General features: G+C 52.0%; 1 protein-coding gene and 1 pseudogene across 9 annotated transcripts in view; both read right to left on the minus strand.

Moving 5' to 3' along the window:
- Positions 1-1,159: 1,159 nt before the first annotated feature.
- On the minus strand, positions 1,160-1,447 carry LOC119811636 (annotated as a pseudogene).
- A 2,222-nt stretch (positions 1,448-3,669) lies between these two features.
- Ank1 (ankyrin 1) overlaps positions 3,670-21,580 on the minus strand; it is a 178,199-nt gene continuing 160,288 nt past the window's right edge. For 2 of the 9 annotated variants that reach the window (XM_038328929.1, XM_038328931.1), the window contains exons 39-44: positions 18,143-18,680; positions 15,804-16,065; positions 12,253-12,256; positions 11,323-11,411; positions 10,321-10,386; positions 9,947-10,045 (exon numbers count right to left, since the gene is read on the minus strand). In XM_038328929.1, coding sequence (XP_038184857.1) covers positions 9,947-10,045; positions 10,321-10,386; positions 11,323-11,411; positions 12,253-12,256; positions 15,804-16,065; positions 18,143-18,680 — 1,058 coding nt within the window. Of the gene's footprint in view, positions 4,488-9,946; positions 10,046-10,245; positions 10,387-11,322; positions 11,412-12,033; positions 12,257-15,799; positions 16,066-18,142; positions 18,681-21,580 lie in introns of those variants that run through there. The other 7 variants (XM_038328934.1, XM_038328933.1, XM_038328935.1 and 4 more) reach the window with 7 other exon arrangements.

Genomic DNA, 21,580 nt, shown 5'->3' on the forward strand with positions numbered 1-21,580 from the left:
TAATGCAAATCTCTTCAACCTGAGGACCCAGGGTGAGAAACTTCTCACAAAACGGCTTGGGGAGTGATGCAGCAACCCCTAGAGTTGCAGGGGTGTGGGTGTGAGGGGGGCATTCCGCTGAGTTGAGAAGGGGTAGCTGTGTAAATGTTCCTGCTTCAACCAGTCTTTCTTGGTCTCTTCAGTATTCGTCTGTCTAATGTCCTGGGTGAAGTTTCTCATGTGAGGGGCCCTGTGCTCCTGAGGCAGACTCCCAAGCAGGGCAGTTGGGTTGAGACTTGGGACTAAACTGAATCTAAGAGCACCATGGGCTTTGTTTCGGATGGATTGTGGTTTTTTTTTTTTTTTTTTTTTTTTTTTTTTTTTTCTGCTGGTTCTTGTGGGGGCAAGCTCTCATTTGACAACAGGGAAACTGAGGCACAGGGGAATGAGGGCTTGCCTTCTAGGTTATTCTCTAGATTCAGCATTCTTTCCTGAAGTTACTCTCCAAAAATGTGAAGTGACAGGTACAAAGTGAGCATCTCTCCAGATGAGTTCTTCCGGATCCGGGGTTTGGGGTGGGGGTGGGGTCTGTGTTTTCACAGGAGAGAGACAGGGTCTTTCCTTTGTTAGCCTTCTCTGAGGCAGAGGACTGAGATGGGAAGGCTGGCTGCCGTGTGGAATCCGACTGTGACGTAAGCACATGGCAAGGGTGATGTGGGTGACGGAACAGAAAGAATTTTACAAAGAGGGAGATGATCTTTCTATAAATTTTGATTAGGAAAAACATGAGAAAGAGTGGTTTTTAATTTTTTAAAAAAGACTGTGTGTGTGTGTGTGTGTGTGTGTGTGTGTGTGTGTGTCCGTGTCCCTGGGTCTACCTGATGAGTCCAGAAAAGGATGTTGAATCCCCTGGGACTGGAGTTAAAGACAGTTGTGAGCCCCTTAACGTGAGTGTTAGGAACCAAATACAGCACCATCTCTTCAGCCTGAGAAAAAGTTCTCTCTCTCTCTCTCTCTCTCTCTCTCTCTCTCTCTCTCTCTCTCTCGTTTTGTTTTGCTGGGTTTTTTTTTTTTTTGTATTTTTAACCATTGTACAAGAGACTATATTTTGGGCAATCAATTTCTAATTTATGGCAAGTTTTACTTTCAGAATCAAACCCACTGAACAGCCCATTCTAATTTACCCTTGAAGCCTGGCTTGCTGAGCGAGGAATGTTCTTATTCTTTGCAGAAGTTCCTTCCTCACAGGATCAGGCCTGAGGGCTCTGCCTGTTGGCGTGACATCAGCCACTAAGCCATCACCAGGATTGTCCTGTTTTAGTCCTGTCTTTAATTACCTCTTCGCAGTGTGCCTTCAACGGATCTTAGCTCTCAGCCACTCTTTGAGACACTCTCTTCTCCCATGTCTCTTTAACTTTTGGCCAGTCTCGGCTCTCACCTCTGCAGCCTTGTTCATCTTGCTGACCATGCACCTCAGCTGCCTGGACTTAAACCCTTGGGAAAAGGTTCATAATGATTGACATTGAGTTTGCTACCAGGTCACATGCCAGCTATTCCAGATTCCCAGACAAGCCACCCAGCCGAGGTAATGGTGGTTCTGAAAGTGTTTGAAAAACCTTCCGGGGAATTCAAATGCAGGGAGGAGCGTTGGTGGGCTTTCAGTGCCCGAGTGAGAGCTGGGACCCGGACTAGTGCTGAGGTGCACCAGGGATTCTGGGAACAAAGATATGGTCACGCCACAATAATGAGAAGTCAGGACAGGGCATTTGCTGCGATGATTTGACTCTTATTTAATGCTAGAGCTGATAAGGGTGTGTTGTCTGGTAACCTTGAGTGACGTAGGAAAGAGACGCTAGACGCTGTTTATTCTCAGTTATGGCAAAGGAGGGAACACTCCCATTGTGGAGCCGGGCTTTGCATAAAGTGCTGGAAACTCCTTTGGAACAGGGTTCACTTCCTCTCTCTAGGAAGGGCAGAATCTGGCAGCTCACTTGCCTGCCTGAACAGGTTCCCTGCTTTGTAGGGTCGGTACTGCCCCCACCTCTTCTCATCTCCCGATAGCCGGGTTGTTAGCTCTTTCTGGACCCTTCTAGAGAGGGTGGTACTGATTCAGGGGCTTTCCAGGAGCTGGATTCCTTTTAGGGGCAGAGAGAGGTGTCTCCTGGTGCCACCCAACAGACCCCATCACACTTCAAAACATGCTACACCCCTACCCATCACCTCAAACTCTCAAAGATGAGTCAAGAAGGAGAGATGGAGACCTGTGCCATGAGTCAGTTTCTTTATTAATTTGACATCTGTTTAGCTGGTGTAGGGAGAATGGTCTATACATCAGAATAGGGAGGGGTGGTCTCTCTCAGTAACAGAGCATGTGAGAGAGCCAGGACATAGTTCATTTTTCATAACAATTAAAAAAAATCAAGGTCATTTCAAAACTTCTAAAAAGCGTCTAAGGTGCAGACTGCAGCATTCTCTAGGCATCAAGTGGAGACCCCAAACTCCTCCTAAACAGCTCCTACTAGCAACGGGAGCGCGCAGCCATGCCGCCGAGGGCGGGGGGCGGCGTGCCAAGCAGCCAAGCCAGGCTGAGCGGAGGGTGCCAAAGCGGAGCCGGGCCGCGCGGGGCGCTATGAGCCGCTACTGGGGCGGCGGCCTGGAGCGGAGGGTACGGGTCGAGGAGGGGCGACCCCGTGCCCGTCCTCGTCCGCCCAGCCCTCCCGGGGCCGCCCCTCGGAGGAAAGCCAGCCGCGCCCGCGGGGACCACAGCATCCCCCTCCCCAATCCCTACACCCGCCTGGGGCTGGGGCTAGAGCGCGCGCGGGCTGGAGTGCCGGGGCGAGCCTCCAGGGCGTGGGGGCACGGGCATGGAGGGGCGTCTGTGCTACTTGGAAGGTTTTTATTGTGTCCTGACGACACCCTCCGAAGAGCGGCAGGCGAGGAAGGTGACCGCCATCCACCAGTGGCTCCTGGAGAGCGAGAAGAGCCTGCCAGTCTCTTTCCTGGCCGAAGGGGGCGCCGCCCGGGCAAGGCGGAGCCGGATTGTGCTGATTCGGGCCTCCCTCTGCAGGAGACTCTAGTGTGACGTTAAGGCTCTTCCCTGAGGGCTCCAAGGCAAGACCAGCCAGTTGAGGGGTCCCTTCCTGGCCTGGCCCTGAGTCTAGATAGAAGAGGGTCTTTCCTCAGCCCCCTGAAGTCAGCAGCTCTCTCCTGCTCCGGGCTCTCCTTGCGCTGGGCCGGTGGTCGGAGCTTGAGTCCAGGGTCTGTGCCAGGACCTCCAGCCTGCGGCCACCTGCACTTCAAGCACCAAGTTGGCTCTGGGAGACCTCAGGGTGGTGGTGTGACCTAGGAACTGGCAGGTACATTCACAGCCCTACTCCCTTCCTCTTTCAGTGAAAGACAGCCTTTAGCTCCTCCCACAGCCTGGAGAAGTCCTGGGGAGCTGAGCTGTTTTCGGGCTTTGTACATACTGCTAACGTGTTTCTATTGGTTTGCATAGTATTTATTGTATTGATATACACAAGGCTGATTACTGTACAGTTTACACTTTTAACACAGACTATTATTGAAATGCTTGACGCTTTAGAAAACCTCCCGTCTATTGAACATGCTGGTGCAATCCTCGGACAGCCACAGGCCCTTCCCCAGAGAGAACTTTGAGATGGGGCCCTGGCTCCCTTGGAGCCCTACAGCAAATCCTGCCGGCTCCTTGCCTCAGTTCCCAAATTGCTAAACACAAGGAACCCCGAATGCACTCTCAGGGTAATGATTTCCACTGGAAGATGATTAATACTGAAACTGAGAGACAACATAAAAAAATATATATATCCAGGTTATCCATACAGCTTCAGAGGACACAGTAAAACCAGTGTGGATGAGTGAGGGGGAGACCCGCACATGCGCACCTGTGTCGTGTCATTCTGGGAAGAGCAGTCCCTTCACCGGGAAGTGTGCTGTGTGTGTGTGTGTGGGGGGGGGGGGTGTTGTTACAAGTGGCATGTGGTGTGTGCAGGTGTGGAAGGCTGGCACACGAGAATGTGGGATGATGGTGCTAAACTGATTCCATACCCAGTTTCCAGTTTCCCCCTTCCAGAATGATCTCGTGAGTTTCTTACAAATGAGATCGAAGTCAAAATCAAAACAAAACAACAACAAAAAAGCAAACAAACTTTAACCAACCATCCCAGCCACAGTAGAGCCCTTGTTCATGTCTGCACCCATGTGCTCTTTGGGGGCTTGCTCGCTCTCCCTCACTCCTCTCTCCCTTCTTCTTGCGGCCTTTGTCCTGATTCCCACAGAGATCCATAGTCGCTAGAGGCAGGACTGAAGTCTGTAGGTCATGCGTCTACAGCAGTCGTTCATGCGAATATGAGACTAAAGGAAGCCCCTTACAGAGGTCATGCCGGGATCTTAGGACACGTGCGACCCTCCAGTAGCCCTCTGGTCCAGGTCTCCTTCTGTGTGCATGACAGAGTGTGTGGAGTTCAGGGTTTGGGTGTTGAGGTGTGATCCTGCAGGACACAGAAAAAGGAGTCACTCAAGGGTCCTGTGCTTTCCTTCTGGGGCAGGGCAGACCAGGAGAAACAGTGTCCCCAAGCAAAGCAATGAGATGACAGTGTCGTAGCAGAGGCTCGGCGCCCAAATACCACCCATCCTTCCCTTTCTCTACCCAGATGTCTCAGCTCCCTAGCCAGCCAGCCTCCAGTGGGCAGAGAAGGTGGTGCCCTGCCAAGGAGGGTAGGGAAAAAAATCTTTAGAGTAGATTCTTTTGCATAGAAAGTGGCCATTTTTCTGTGATGGGCCTTATACCAAGAAAAAGGCTAGGCAGTAGTGCATCTACACTCTCAGTCCAGGTGGGCCTACAACACTGCTGTCAGCTCTGTGTCTGCCCTGGACAAGATCACTGGTTTCAGGAACTCATGGCCTTGAAGCTCTGGTCCTGGGAACTCATGACCTTGAAGCCCTGGTCTTGGGAACTCATGACCTTGAAGCCCTGGTCTTGGGAACTCATGACCTTGAAGCTCTGGTCTTGGGAACTCATGACCTTGAAGCCCTGGTCTTGGGAACTCATGACCTTGAAGCTCCTCTTGGCTCTCGTTCACAGACTCTCATTGTCAGGTACCCCTGGCTCCCGTTCCTGTGCCTAGTGGTGGCTGACTCTGTGGTAAAGAGATCTTTTAGGCAGGTGCATACTCTCTAGAATATTACATCTCAAGCTGGAAAGCAACAGCCTTGCACGTGAAGTTCAAACTTGCCAGCCTGTGAGATTCACAGCTTGACGCCATTCCTGCCTCCCAGGGCCTTATTCCCCCCCCCCCCCCCCCCCCCCAGCCTCCTGAGAGTCTGGCCTCCTTCTTGCCTTCCTTCCTCTTTCCTTATTTTTTTTTTTCTGAGACAGAGTCTTGTTACACAGCTCAAGTCTGAAACTTCCCACCTCCTGCCTCTCTCTGCATCCCAGGTGCTGGGATTTCAGGCAGGTGCCATTGTGCCCAGGTAACTTCATGTCTTCCAGGAGAAACTAAAGGTTCTATCTACAGGGACCCAGGAGCTGGTGAGGAAGAGAAGGATACTTTTGTATTTTTATGTTCTGGGAAGGGAGCCCTCTGAGAAGGGAGCCCTCTGGGAAGGGAGCATTCTGGGAAAAGGAGCACTCTGGGAAAGGGAGCACTCTGGGAAAAGGAGCACTCTGGGCTTGTAGAAAGTGCAGCTGCCTAAGAGGTTTTCTCCTTACCAGCTGTGTGGCTACTCTGGCTGGTTAATGAGCACGTGGTCCCTGCAATGCCTACCCTGGAGCTAATCATTCCTCAAATGAGAGACAATGTGAGACCTGAGGTTCTAGACACACACAGAATCTGATTTCCCACCTACTTTACTATGCAGAGGAGAAGGCTCAGCCTTAGAGATCATTTTGGAGCAGACACCCAATTTATTTTTGGGTAAACTAAGACTCAGGAGAAAGAGAGAGCTGGAGCAGCTGGCGGACAGAGGTGTGGTAACATGAGCCTTCTGGCTATAACCAGGACTCCTCCTGACACTGTACGTCCTCCCCAGGCCAATCTCTGGAAAAGGCTGATCCTCCCAAAGCATAGGAAATTGCCCCTCCGGTGTGCTCGGGGTGCCCCTGAAGCCAGGCTCTTGAACATCTTTTCTCCCTGCCGTGGTACCTGCCCCTCACCTATGTTGTGACCCCTGCCATCTCCTTTACCTCTTACTCAGGAGTCCTTGAGGCGGCTGGATAGGAGAACAGATTCTAGCTTGAAATAAAGCAAAACAAAGCATGCCTCCCCACTTCCTCTCACTAAGACAGATTAACTTTACAATTGTCAGAGCTAGTTTAAATCCTGGAACTATGTTTGCATGGAAAGTGTTACATAAAAAGAAAACAGAGAGGCACGGGCTTTCTCCTCCCTCAGCACCTTGGAGAATCCTGCAAGGCACAGCCATGCACGTGCAGAGGGTATCAAGAGCCAGGACCCTTTCAAGGCTTGTGGGACCCCCCCCCCCCCCAGCTACATCACTGCCTGCGAGCCAGTCTCCTCAACGGTCCTGGCACCTTAACACTTAAGCACAGTACAAACCCTGCCACATGCCGCTTGCTCTGTGCCCTGAGCCTTGACTAACAACTTGCTAGCTTCTTCTGCCTGCTTCTTCACTCTCTAGAGCTCAGAGGCGGAGGCCTTTCCAACACAGGGGGCAGCAGGTAGGATCAGAACAAGGCTCAGCCACACACTGCTTACCAGGGTGCAGAGTCCTCCCAGTGGGTGTTCGACCTGTCTAAACAGTTGACTGTCCTCCATTTCAGCCGCTTTTTAGATCTGATACTTAGAGCCATGCTATTGGACTCGAGGGAAGTTTAAGGAGAAGGATCAAAATCAGTGATCAGAACTCAACCTTCCGTATGCACGATAATCACACTGCAGCAGAGAGTAGAAGCCCGGTCTCGTACCTGCTAGCTAGACCCCGGGTGGCTTTAGGAGGGGGTGTGGACGACACTCTGCGAAAGGGTACTGTTGAGCCTCACACTTTGTGAAGTCCCTTCACAAAACTAAGCACATTCCTTGCCACACAGCAGGTCTACAAGGAAATAACTGGCATCGTTGCTACGTGTGGGTAGAAATGTTGAGGCCGAGAGAGGTCAGTTGGCTTGCCCTGAGTCACACTGCAAATAAAAATTTGCCACTAATTGAATGCCAGAGTACATATACCTTTGTTGACTCCTCTGGACACAGCACCTCTCGTGGTTAATTATTGTACCCTTGCCACACCCGTGCTGTGGCTGGGACCTGGGGTCTCTGGCACGAGCATGCACTCTGTCATGGAGCCACACCCAGTTCCGTACGTACTTTTTATTGATATATAACACATATTCGGAAGAGACTGTTTCATCTCTCCTTGAGGAGTTTGAGGTTGGGGATATGAGCGTCTTAAGCTTATACAGTGTGGGAACAGGGGGCAGCCAGGCCTCGAATCTAGATTCCAAGGCTAGCTTTCATGCTTAGAAACAAATTAGATGCTTCCCGGTATTCACAGTAGTCCTGGTTCATAAAGCATAAACATGGGATGGACCGCATGAACATATGAAGGATGAACAGTGACTACCAAGTAACTGCTCCCAGGGAAACACAAGGCGAGTTTCTCGGCGTTCTCTGGCCACATTTTCCCCAACCAATGACTCTATCCCCAAATGCGTATTGACGGTCGTATGCATATTTCTGTGGGAGGCTGCGAGACTGCATGTGCCTGGCTCAGTCTCTCACACTGTCCTCATCTCCCCTAACACCAGAGCCCCCAGGAGGCTTTAAAACTCTGCTTCCCTGGACAGACAGAACGTCAACAAAAACAGCAAGGTAACCAGCAGAGAGCATGGAAACGTGCCGTGGCACTAGACAGACGGACAAGGAAGGGCAGTACAAGAACTCCAGCAAGGTGGAGCTGGGAAGTGCACATGCCAGTCACTCCGTGGTCACCCTTGTCTGTGTGTCTGCGAATGACTGATCCCAGAAGCACCCAGGGCTGGCTTCGGATTTCGAGTGACTTTCAGTGAGTGGGCAAATCAGGAGGGGGATAACGAGGACTGGCTGGACTGCTCATGAGGTGAGGTCAGTACGTGATAGGAACAGAGGCTGAAGACCCTTCACTAGCTGCTGCTTTCCAGCCCCAGGGGCGGACGTGGGCAGGAGCTGCCTCACTCGCTTCTGCAAGCGTTACTACCCTGGTCACGGCCCTTCCTTCCTTCCTTCCTTCCTTCCTTCCTTCCTTCCTTCCTTCCTTCCTTCCTTCCTTCGCCTTTTGATGGTGGAGGGCTCAGCACTGTCTCAGAATTAGGCTGCTCAAAATTCCTGACCCCTAAGCTCATGAGGTCTGCTGGGTAACCTTCTCTCTCTCTCTCTCTCTCTCTCTCTCTCTCTCTCTCTCTCTCTCTCTCTCTCTCTCTCTCTGTGGTATTGACGCTGTTGTAGATCAACTATAACAAATTAACGAAAACATCCTAGTTCCTCTCTGCCCTTCGGCCCACCTTCATGCTACCTACCTCCTCGTTCAGGGCACTGGTAAAATCTGAGTCAGAGAGAAGCTCAAAGCAGAGCTAATCCTGGCCTCTGAGTCAACAGCTGGGCAGGACCCTCCTGGCAGTGCCAGGGTTAACGCTGTGACCTCCTTAAAGCTGCTGAGGAGTCAGGGCTAATTTTACTCTCCTATCAGCTCTGCCAATCCCCGTTTTTGCCCAAGTGCTGAGATATGTTGGGAAGCACCCAGTCAGCACTTCTGCTGCCCCCGAGGCAGCACGGGCCCTGCCTTATGCCGAATGCAAAAAAACCAGCGATGGCTTGCTGCTTGGCTCTGGAGTCGGGCCCTGAGAGCTCTGGGGGCAACACCCCAGCTGGTGCTGTGCATAGGGGGAGGGGGCTGTGATGCTTCCTTGCTCCCCGCTGTCTCCCACCCCGACGCGTCTTGTACTGAGCTGCACCGAGCTGAGCACAATGAAGGGCCTCGGGGCAGCTCAGTACAGGACCCCTCAGGGAGGGTAAGGTCAGAGCTGGCTGCCAAAGCTCTCAGTACTGCCGCCTGCTGGAGAGCTTCGTTTCATATCCTGGCCCACCCCTCCTTGGCCCACTGCCATGCCCATCACACAGTAGCGCAGCCCCTAGCCACGAAGACCCTCTTGACTTTCAGAGAATCCCACCCACACCTTGGATCTGTTAGCTTCTTCTTAGACATCAAGGGAGTGGCCTTCACTCCCTTGTTCACAGAGCAGGAGAGAATTAAAACTACGGCAGGCTAGGATGCCAGCGGGCCTTAATTTTGACCTGGTATATTTTCTGGCCACACACAGTGAGGCACCCCTCAGGCTTGACAGTGAGCCCTGTGCTCTGCAGTGTCCTGGTCACCAACCCTAGAGCCCGCTGCTTGGTTTCTAAGAGGAATACCAAGGTTGTTCACACTTTAAAGCGCTATTTAAAAAATTATTCAGGAGTGGTGGCACGTGCCTTTAATTCCAGCACAGAGGTAACTGGAGCTCTTTGGGTTAGAGGCCAACCTGGTCAACGCAGCAAGTCCCAGGGCTCTCTAGAGAGGCCCTATTTAAAAATAAATTGTATAGGGGTTGAAGATGTGGTTCAAAGGCAGAATCCATACCTAGAATCCATGAGACTCTGGGCTCCATCCCTAACACAGCCAAAAGAAGACAAAAGAAAATACAAACAAGCAAAATCAAACTGAGCCCCTGAATGTGTGTACTCTCCTGCAGACCTGTGTCAAACGAGATGCATCTGCTTGAGGAGGAAGTTGGGGGTGGGGAGCAGAGACTAGTTTGGGGCCTGGGAATCTGAGAGTCGGGTTGTGACGCTCAGTTGTGCTAATGCAAGGAATGGGCTGGGGAGGGTGAGGAAGCAAGCAGTTACTTCATCAGAGACCATGCCAGGGAACGACAAGAAAGCCGCTGTTACCTCCCAAGGGGCTACTCGAGGAGAGATCACTGTTTGCCCCTTTTCAGGCTGGCCCGCTTCACTATCTGAGCCCCCTTCCTGCCCTCTAGCAGGTCCGGCTGTAGTCCACTCCCTCTTAGCTCCACCTGGAGACAGCATCAGAGACAGAAGAAAGAAGGAATCACACAGGCAGATGAGGGAAAGGGACAGTGAGGAGGAGGAGGAGCTGGGGACACTGTCCACCGGAAAGGTAACCAGAGGGCAGCACGTGCAGACGGGAGCAAAGTAGAGGTGTGGTAGAGGTGAGCTTGCTGCGGCCGCCAGGGGGCCTGCAGCTTCTCAGTACCTTACTGAGTTTCCTAAAGGACTCAATATCAGCTTCCAGATCCCCAGGGTCCACTAGGGGCCCCTCAACAATCACCTCCTCGTGCTGCTGGGTGTCGACGGCACCGGAGGAGTCTACCTGCCGAACGACTTTGCGAATGATCTGAAAGAGAGGGAGAGAGAAGGAGGGCTGGTCAAACCACCAGGACACAGTGTGAGGCCCTGGCGGTGACATCAGGAGAAGAAGCAATGGCCTCTTGTCCCTTGTCCATCGGGGTCCAAGAAGAAGCCTTTCTCTGCTGTCATTTAAGGAGACCGTTAGGGGAGTTTGAATGTGAGGAGTGGGTACCGTGGGCATGTTTCCTCAACTGCTGGCTTGGCCACTTGTAATGCCTCCTCAGCCTCCCACATTCTACTCTGTTTCTTAGGCTAGAAGCTGGTGCTGGCCCATCGTATCTGTCCAGTGCCTAAGGGCACAGGCAGCCTTTTCTTCTCTATGTGGCTGCCTTGCTCACCTGCTCTATACTCGTGTATCCAGAATGGGAGATGAACATAAAACATGGCTCAGGCCCTTAGGAAGGGGTCAGGACAGACCGGGGCTGTGGCCCCCTATGTGAGTGGCAGCCCTAGTAAAACACACATGCACCCTCTCCTGCTTTCTTCCTTTGCCTTATGGGGCAATGCTTGCTGGGCAATGCGAACCTATCATGCAGACTGATGCATGCCATCAGCTCAGTGAGTTTCTACAGCCTTGCTGCTGAGGGAGGCCTTGGGACCAGCTCCTTGTTCTCCGACAGCTCATCTCAGGGCCGACCTCACGGGCCTCGGGCTGTATTCACGGGAGCGGATCCTTCTGGAATAGGAAAGCTGGAACTATTCACGCTGAGTAGAGCTTTGAGGTTACAAGGCCCCCAATGTCCTGACTGCAGGGGACCTGAAGGTCTCAGCTCTCCTGAGTTACCCCGAATCACGGAGGTGTCGGGCCACAGCCTGCCTACCCCATCAGGGCAGCAGTAAGAAGCAGGTGTACACTGAGTCCCCCTCTCTTTCAGCTTCCAGTCCCATCAGTTCCTCCCCAACTTAGAGGCTCCACACTCACCTTCTTGGTGACAATGTTGCCCTGTTCGTCTGTGAATTGTTCCTCCGTCACCTGCTCTCCTGGAATATTCTGGAGCTCATCCCCCTGGAGTCAGAAGAAGGGAAAGACCCAGATTGGTAAGTTGGATTTTTTGAAGAAAAGCAGGAGATGAGGAACTAGAAAAGCTGCGGCAGCAACAGCCGTGTCCAGTGAAGCCCTGAGCTCAGCAAGTAGCCCCAGACAAACAGGGGCTCCCACGGCGTTGCAGCACCCTGTGGGGCCATGAGCCCTGAGACAGGCTGGGGCCAGAGCTCCCAAGAGCTCTGTGTGCTTGATATTGCAATGGCAGTAATACAGGGTGATTATGAAAGTTCCCAAAGGCCCCCAAGAGAAGTATGGGAGAGAATGTCCCGGATATCACTGCCCTGGAGGTGACTTGAATTCCAAAGTTGGCAATAGAAACGGAATAAGAGCAGAAGTCCTAAGCCCCAGAGCGGAGTGTCTCTACTACTTAAGGCTGGGCACTGGGGTGGTTCTGAGCGGGCACCATAAGCACCTGTGGTTCCCAGCACAGAACGCAAAGAGGTCTTCCTGGTCTTATCTGCTTGTCATATCTCCTGGTTTGAGTCAGCATTCTCTCAGCTTCATCCTGTGCACGCCTTAGAGAGTCCCCGCCGACTGTCCTGCCGCACCCTAGGTCCAGCCCCCGTCCTGCCGCTTGCCTGGTGTTACCTTCAGGAAGACCCTTCGGCGGACCACTCTGGTGGAGATGGTCTCCTCGTCGTCGCTCAGGCCCTCGCTCTCCCCCAGCTCCTTGTCCAGCTCCTGGTGAATGTGCTTCAGCACAAAGCACAGGGAGCCCTTGACAATGTGCATCACATTCTGACAGCTGACTAGGAAGAAGCCCAGCAGTACCAGAGTGACCAGGAGCTGGGTGATGAAGGTCCACATCCTCCTCTCTTCCCTCTCCTCACCAGCCTGGCCCTCCAGGGACCAGGGACACCAGGGGCCCAGCTGCTGTGGAGATCCAATTTCTCATTCTCCTCTTGGACTCCCGAGGCCCCCAGCAACCCCTTCCGTTCTGTCTCTGCCTCTCTTTGCTCTTTATCCCTTATTCTAAACAGGAGACCGAACAATCTCTCCCGAGTGCCTCTCTTAGCTGGGACAGCATGACCCAAGTGTCCTTCCTGCCAAACAGCCTGGGATCTCTCCTCACACCCGGAGGACGTCAGCCTTCTATAATTTTAGCTCTCAAGGCAGCTGCTGCTGTCCAACGGGGATGAAGTGGGAAAACAGGTGCCGTGTCCGGGGCTCGGAAGCGCATGGCAGAGTCACCACGGAGAGGGAAACTAGGCTTGCCTTTGGGAGCCAGAGGGATTCCATAAGTCAAGGTGCCCCAAGAATGCGGCTACTTTTGTGTCTCCATGGGTAGCTGTTTCTGTGTTGAGAGAGTATAGGCCAGGAAAGCTAAACATTTGTTTAAAAACTACCCTAAGGGTGAGCAACTTGTTCAGACCCAGTCAAGGGAAGAGGTGCTGGGCCACTGGGAAGCCAGGCCATCATTCCTGTCAGCCCTGAAGGCCTTTGGCATGGCACTGGCCCATCTCAAAGGCTCTTCTCAGGCTGGAGTGGAGATGCCCACAGAAGAGAAACCACTCCTAGCAACGCTTGTGCTTGGAGAATCACCTCGCACACTCAGTCACAGCAGGCCCTGAGGACCTCCCGTTCTAGATCAGGCTACTCTCCTCTGAGCACTGGCCTACCCCGGGACACGGCACACTCCTGTTACAGGTCACCACGGCGGGGGCTCGGGAAAGTCAGTGACCTTCTGTGCCTCGGTTTCCTCACTCATGGAACAAGGCTCACTGTGCTTTCCTCGCTGCTCTTGGGAATGCTGGCGGGCTCCTACAGTGCTTGGTGAACACAGCCACCGTGAGGAACAGGGGCGCACACTACTGTGGTGCGCTCTGCCCTCTAGAGACCAGCCAGTTCACACGGTCACCATCCTTCTCATTTTGGCTGAAGGACAGGGGTGAAGCTGGTGACAGCAATGTGTCTATGTGAAAAGGTTAAGTAAATGGAAGAGGTTTCCCAATTCTATCACCCCCGAACGGCTTCGCTCCAGTAGGAAAATGCTTGGAAATATCAAATCCCCATACAAAACAAAAAAACAAAAAAAACACCGCAGGCTGAAGGAAACATTTCATTATAGCTGAGCTAAGAAGAATCTAGGCTGGGAGGATAATGGTGGAATGTAACAGTGATGGGATGGTTTGTGGACTATGCCTGAAGCCCTGTGTGATTGATCCTAGCATGCACACTCATGACTACACACAGACACACAGACCACACACACACACACACACACACACACACACACAGGCACACACCAGTTCAACTTTGGATATCTCCTATTTCCACCCTGTTCCTCAGAGAACTTTATAAGAACTTCATAAGGTTATAGTCATTTCGAGGTCTACGAATCCCAAATGACAGAAAGGATTAATGAAAGTGCTAGGAAATAGGAGTTTGAAAACTATTTCCTTCGATGGGTTCATCATCATATCCCTGGGGCCCGTCAGACACCTCTGGAAGTAACCAGTGGTTCCCACAACAGCGAGGCAATGGCATCTCCATTTCTAAGCTGGGCATGTGGCCCCGTGCGCTCATGCTGGCCACAAGAGTGTGGGACGAGGAACCGAGAGATCTGGATACGCCCAGCTCCAGTTCACCGTGGGAGCCTGAAGAAAGCCCTTAGTTGCTTGTTTATGCTTTGCTCCCTTATGATGCAGGAGTCGGATGGACGGTTGATACCTAGAAGCATTCTCCTACGATACTCTCTGCTCCTCAGCGTCTCTCCTCCAAGGGAGCAGATGAAGCAACACTAAAGACTGTGCCTGGCTTTCCCCCTGGGGATTCAGAGCCGTCCCAGTGACCATCAGCTGTGTTTGGGCAGAGATGTCGTTCTTGGGAGAAACAGGAGCAGGTGGCCAGGGACAGCTAGTAGGGAAGGAATGCGCTGGGGGGCGGGGCCTGTTTAAAGACCGACAGGCTGCCTAGCCTGGAGCAGTGCACACACTTGGCAGGCAGGCTTTCTAACTCAAACTCCATGTGATTCCTAGCAGTGTGAGCAGCATCTCAGAAACACGGGTGAACCAAACTGTCTTTGGAGTTCCTGAAGGTGCTCTGGCAGGGGGAAGAAAAGAGAGGAGCAAAGGCGGGAACAAGGGAAGGTGGACTGGGGAAACGTGATGCTGGCTGAGGATACTGTACTGGGTAAAATGAGCCCACGGGTCACGTGCATGCTATAAATACCCGTTCCAGATTGGCAATGCAAACTCAGCAAGAACAAATCAGAAGGCCTATGTTCAAAAGATGCCTGGAATTTGTTCAAAATAGTATGTGGGGAGGAGAGAGGGTAAGGTTGTTGGTGTAGATAAGAAAAGACTGGTTATGACTGGGTAGCTTTGGGACCTGAGAGTGGAGAAGGGGAGGGGGTGAGACAAGACAAAAAAAAGGTAAAAATCAAAGAGAATGGGAAGGAGGGGTTAAGAGAGAGACAGGAGGAGGTCGGAAGGCTAGAGAGAGAGAGAGCTCTGAATGACAGGAGCTGGGGAGAAGGGAGTTATTGCTACCCTGCCACTTGAGAACCCAGAATCCACCCAGAGTCAGAGAAATCAGGGCCAGGTGAATGCTGGAGGTAGTCCAGTCTCTGTTTCTGCCACCAACCGGGACACTGAGGTCCTGAAAAGACAGCAGCTGGAGCATGGTCGCCCAGAGCTGAAAGAGTGGCTCCTATGTGGCCACTGGAGTTCTTAGCACATGGTTCTCTCAGCCCCAGGTTCTCTCTAGAGTGGGGTGGACATAGCCAGGAGTCGGGGTACACACCCGCGGTCTCAGCACTTGGGAGGCTGAGGCACCCCAGGCTACATAGTGCTTCCAAACCAAAACATGAGCACGAGACAAAACACAGCAAACAAACAAAACCACGGCTTTGTGTCACCCAGAAATTTCTATTATCCCTCTGGACAAGCGAGGCCTACGGCAAGCTGCCTGGTCACTTTGACGTCAACAGTCAAGAGAGTGAGCATTGGATGCCGTGCAGCTGTAGGATGGGTGGTAACTGGTGCATGAGCCCTTCTCTTCTAGAGGAAATGTCAAGAGCGTGAAAGGACAGAGAGCGAGGGCACCACCAGTAAACATGCCTGGGTTAGGGCCCGAATCATGAGCTTCTAAAAGCTAGAAGGAACAGGAGGAACCGTGAGGGCACTCAGCAGGTAAATGTGTGTGCTGTGCCAGCTTGGTAACTTGAGTTCTATCGCCAGGACTCTTGTAAAGGTGGAAGGAGAGAAGACTGACTCTTAAAACGTTATCTTCTGACCTCTACATACATGATGTGGCACACGTACCTACCGCTACATCACGTGTACACATGTACAGGGAAGCACATCTCCACCCTAAATAAAAAGTAAACAAATAAAAGAATAAGGAGGTGCGCTCACCTGAGAGAAGGTGCTCTCAGATGCCCACAGGCTTGGCTCCTTGGCAGCCTGGGGGCTATCGGTCTCAGGTGGCCCCCTCTGCACATGCTCTCTCGTAGACACCTGCTCATATTCCTGATGTGTGCCAGGCTCCAGCCCTTGGACAGTGGTGATCTTTCTCTGGATTGAGTGCCGGCCTTGTGTGACCTCCTCTTGCCAGGAGGTTTGTGCAGCTTCTTGCGGATGGGGCGCTGTGGAGCCCTGTTTATCCCAGTCCAGGGTTCTAGGGTCCGGGACAGGTGATAGATGGCCAGGGAGAGAGAAAGGATAATGGTTCACCTTCAGGCTCAGCTCTCAGATATACCCCATATTCCCCTGAACCTTGGCTCAGCTAGGATACAGCCTGTCGTGTCCTTTGCCCCCTCACACAGGCACAGCCATGCTCCGGAACATTGCAGTAGACCTCACAGCCTATGCTCTGATGGGCACTCGACTCACAGCCTATGCCCTGATGGGCACTCGGCTCCAGTACACACGCGGCTCCCCCTTCTGTTCTTTGCAGGCTTCTTATTCTGTCACCTTATCTACAATTTCAACCACGTTCCTCCCCCCCCACACACACTTTGTACCCCACTTTCATGCTTTGCTTTTCCATTTACCACTTGTAATTATCCAGGAAGATTTCTATTTGTCGGTTATTATTACTTTTTATTTAAATTTTTCTGTTTTTCCCATTTTCGTGCATATATGTTATGCGTGTGTGCCTATACATACGCATGCGTGTATGGGTGCTCACATATGTATGTGTGTGCATGTGCCTGCTAGAGGCCCGAGACTGGTATTAGGAACCATCTTCCCTTGCTCTTCCACCGTATTAACTGAGGCAAGGTTTCTCAGTCATACTCAGTTTGCTGATATGGCCAGTTTAGCTAGCCAGCTTGCTGCGGGATCCCCAAGTTTCCACCTTCCGGGGCTAGAATTACACCCAACATTTATGTGGGTTCTGGGGAGTCAAACTCTGGTCCTCATGCTGGTGCGAATGGCTCTTACACGTTGAGTCATCTCCCTAGCTACCAAAATTTCAGTTTTAGTTGTAGTTAATCTTACTACCCAAGAGGAGCTGGTTCTGTGACCCGCAGGATACCTAAGCGCATGGATGCTCAAGTTTCCTATGTGAAACGCTATGAGACGGCATGGAGCACACACACACCCTCTTCCATGCTTTAGGTCACCCGAGACGACTTATAATTCCCAACAGGAGGGAAATGCTGGGTAAATGGTTGCTATACTGCACTGTTGAGGGAACACCAAGAAACACCTGCGCGTGTTCACCGCAGCTGCTGTTTATTTGCTCCACGGCCGCCGGTAGAAGCCATGCGTTTGGAAACCATGATTATGAAGCCACGGAGACTTCAAAGGCCAGCTTTAGCGCTGGCTTGATTGACATTATCTTGTTCCCTGCCAGTCTCCCTGCTAGAACATTCCTGCAGGCAGACATTTCCCTGATTTCTTCCCTGGCACACGGTGAATGCTCGGTACCCATGGGTAAGTGAGTGAGATGGACCGGTCCACACTGGATGGCTGAAAAAGGCCACACAGCCAGGAAATGATCCAGCCGGGTCAGAGCCCGCCTTCAGGGAGCCAGCCGCTCTAACAGAGCAGAGGCCAGCAGACAGGAAGTGCTGGGTGTGATCCTCACAGGCTCAGTCCGTCGAAGTCTCCCCACTAATCAAAGGTTTTCTTTAGGAGCTAAAATGAATTATCTGCCATTTCCTCATGTAAACCATTGTGGGAGGAAAAATGGTTCCTCTGGGAGCTCCTCAGGGATGGCCCCTGGAGGCCTCAGGACAGTGAGGAGGACACGGCGGCTCCCTGGGGTTAACGCTGAGCCAATTAGGAAGACCTCATAAGCAAAGTGACCTCAAAGAAAAGGGCCTCAACACCAGGACAGGAAGGGACACTCGCCTCACACCTGTATTTCCTCTGCCAGCTCCAAGCCTTTGTCTACACTTAGCACAGTGCTGGGCTCTGTCCCACAGAGATATGGGAGTGCTCTATGGTGCCAGGAATCCAGAAGCGCTGAGCCCCCGTGCCATGGTGTAGCCACACGTCCAACAGTGCATCTCCTAGGCACATGTCCCAGATCCTCTGCATTTCTCCTGCTGGGCACAACTGGCAGGGAACTAACTGGCCTTTGTGGGTCACGGCTTCTTCCCGATAGTGGTGGCTTCAGAGGCATTTGTGTTTATTTGCCACCGGGCATTTAGAATACAGCATGAGTGGCAGCATCCAAGCCCAGCACCAGGAATGGTCAGACCCAAAGCCCAGGAAGACAGAGGGACCCATTGACCAGCCCTTACCTGGCCTGGCTTCTGTCCAGCACCTGCCTCACTGAGGGTGAGTCTGTGATTCGGGCGTGAACTCGCTGCTGGCCTGAAACAAGAGACACCTCAGTCTCTGTGTCCTGCTCTGTGCCTGAGACCTCCTGCCTCTTCTTTTCTGACCTCTGACCTTCCTCCTGACCTAGCAAATCAGCCAGGCCATTTGTGGCATCTGAATCCACTGTGTCGTCCTCCACCAGCTCCTGAGAGCCCAGCTCCGGGCCCTGTGGTTCCTCTGAGAGTGCCCCCTCCAACTTCCACTCTTGCGTGGCGTCAGAGTCCTCGGCCTTGCTGCACTCCAGGGAGGAGTCCTCAGCAGTGACCAGGGATGGGGTGAGGCCCGCAGACCACACCTGCATGTCAGACATCTCCAGCATGGTGTCATGCTCCGTGGCCGCCAGGGGGATGGCGTCTATGACAGCCACTTCGTTCCAGTACTGGTCTGCACACAGCGGAGAGGGAAGTGCGTAGTGCAGGGAGGCGGGGGACAGCAGCTCGTCCTGCAGCGAGGAGTAACCTGGAAGGGCAGACAGAGGGCAACATGCTCCAGAAGCGATTTTTGTCACACACACTCACGTGCAGGACCACACACACTTACACACAGGCACGGCCACAGACAGGCATGCACATTCAGGGCAGGGGCTTTCCAAGCTCCAAGTCCAAAGCTCAGGCCTTGTGGCTAATGCCGGGACACCCTGGCAAGAGAAACGAGGCTCTGAGCTGGATGGGGGCAGCCAAGGGGTGAGGGTAGAGAAGGGGGCTCCTTTGCTGGAGGGCAAAGAAACGTGATTGAAATTCGTTCTTATCCAGCTCTGAGCACTAGATAAGGGAGGCTTTAGCCAAAGGACTTGTGCTCTGATCTGTCCGGATCGATCACACGAAAGCCCCAGTCTCCGTGGCTGGCGGAGTCAAGGATGATCTAGGCTCAGTCTTCCGAGTCCTGTTAGGAATGTACCTTGGGGGGGAGAGTGCAGCCCACCCAGGATCAGGGTCAGTAACGAGGCTGCCCTGGAGGGGGTCTGACAGGGTACACTGAACATCCACAGACCTCAGTGCGGTGGTCAAGTGGGAAACAGGCTTCTGGATAGGCATGAAGTGACTTTTCCTCAAGGTGCATATTGGTTCCACAAACTCTGAATGATCTACAGTGGCACAGGTGAGGGTTCTAAGGGGTCAAAAATGGCGCAAGGTCAGAGGGCACCGTGGGTTCCAGTACACCTGCCCGCAGGGCTTCCTCCATAGGCCCTGAGCTATCCACCCAGCTCTGGCTCAGCAGGGACCTGGCACAGCCTGGAATCTGCAGCCTGCTCCCATTCCTGCCCCTTGCTTGGGAAACGTGCTCTTGGTGGTGTCTGGATGGCTTGGATGCTGGCTCTCTGGTGTTCAGAAGCGACTGTGACTGGGTTGAGAAGCATGGCCGCTGCACATGGGGGATTTGTGTGCTGGGTGGATGTCAGAGCTGCTTCAATCCTCCCACATCCAGGAGTCACAGGGAGGTCCCTTTGTGCCCAGGAGAGTAAGTGCCAATCTACAGACAAACTTGTCTGTCTGGTACAGTGTGTCTGAGGAGCCAGGGAACCGGCGTGTGCCTACAGTTGTTAAAGATCCAGGGTAAACAAAGTGTGTGTGTGTGTGTGTGTGTGTGTGTGTGCACGTGCGTGTGCGTACGTGTGCAATGGAGAGGGGCTATGTTATTTCTAGGGACCTTTCATTATCTGGTCCTCTAAGCCCAAACCCTTCAATCAGCCAGCCCCTTCCCAGTACCCACAATCCCTAAACCAGGCTTTTATGTTCATTCTCTGATCTCCATTCTTATTCTTTCTGACCTAGCCTGCCTTGCTCTCAGCTCCGGCACCAGGCACCGGCTCTCCCATGGCCTCTGCAGCTCTGTCCCCACTTATCCTCAGCCAAAGCATATACATACACCAGGATCTGGTTCCATGCCAGGAATTGTGCTAAAGGGCTGGTAAATGCCACACACACACACACACACACACACACACACACACACAAATTCAATTCAGGTTCTCTTTTATTGTAACATGGGTCTCCTGGTAAATACTTTTCAGCTTTTACACGTCTGGAAGAATTTATTTTTTTGTTTAATTTAGTTTCTAATTTTATTTTGAGACAGGGTCTCCTGTACATGGCTAACCTGAAATTTGCTATATAGATCAAGCTGTGCTGAAAAGCACTACCTTTCCGTCTCCCCGATTGAATGCTAAGATTACAGGCATGCTTGCTTCACTGGGATTCCCCCCCTTACTATACAGCTCAGGTTGGCTTCCAACTGCTATGCAGCTCATATTGGTGTTGAACTTTCCTCTCTTCCTCTTCTTCTAAGACAGAGTCTCAACCACGTAGCCCTGGCACTTGCTACATAGACCAAACTGGCCTTAAGCACACTGAGGTCTGCTTGCCACTGCCTCTTGGGTGCTGGTATCGAAGACATTGCTGCTAATATTACTTTTTCATCTTCTTCCTCCTCTCTATTCCCCTTCTTTTCTCACTCCCCTCCTCTGTCCCCTCTGTCACCACCAGAGAGCGACCCCAAGTCTCGCACATTCTAGGTAAACTTTCTAACCTTCCTCCAAGCCATGTCTGCTCATTCTTCTTTGATGGTGTTTTGCTTCGTACTCATTGGTTTCTTGCTTTTACTGTTTCCTCTGAGTCTACAATGCTTATTTTTGCTTCCTTGTGCGGAGTTCCCTTTCATGCCCTACTTTTGACCAATTTGCTTATTGCATACCTCAATATAATTGTTAAAATGCTTCCTGTATATGGAGTCCATGATACTATTATATCAACATGTTTATAATTTCCACCAAATCAGAATATGTTCAGCACATATATGTACACACACACACACACATGCACACACACACACTTTTGGGCACTGATGAGTTTTACATCTTTTCTCTTCCTCCTGTATTTCAACTTGGAGGGCGTCTGTCGACAGAGCCTTCTTTATGTAGCGAGGCAAATGCTGTACTGCTGAATTCCACCTGGTGCCGTGCTCTGAATAGGAATCACAGCTGTTCTGACTGTCCTGCCATCTTTGTTCCCGCATCTGTTCCCATCCTTCTTCTTCTGCCCATTACTGAGTCAGTTTTCTTGCTTCTGGTGTCTGATCATCTTTAATTAGCTGCCAGACACTGGTAATTTTACCTTTTAGGGTGCTGGATGTTTTCCTTGCTCTGCATATCCTTGGCAGTTGTCCTGTTAAGCAGTTTCTTAGGAAAGCAGTTTGATACAATTGCATTTTGCTTTTGGCATTTCTTAGGCAGGTCTTAGGTGTTGCTCAAACTCCGGTTAATTATTCCCATTTCCTGAAGTGTGATCCTTCTGTAACTAATGTCTGAATGGCCAGGCTAGTCATTGGGAATATCTGTTCAATACTCAGCTGAAGTGTGTGGT

The sequence above is a fragment of the Arvicola amphibius genome, chromosome 4, assembly GCF_903992535.2.
Source record: "Arvicola amphibius chromosome 4, mArvAmp1.2, whole genome shotgun sequence".
In the NCBI taxonomy this organism is placed as follows: domain Eukaryota; kingdom Metazoa; phylum Chordata; class Mammalia; order Rodentia; family Cricetidae; genus Arvicola; species Arvicola amphibius.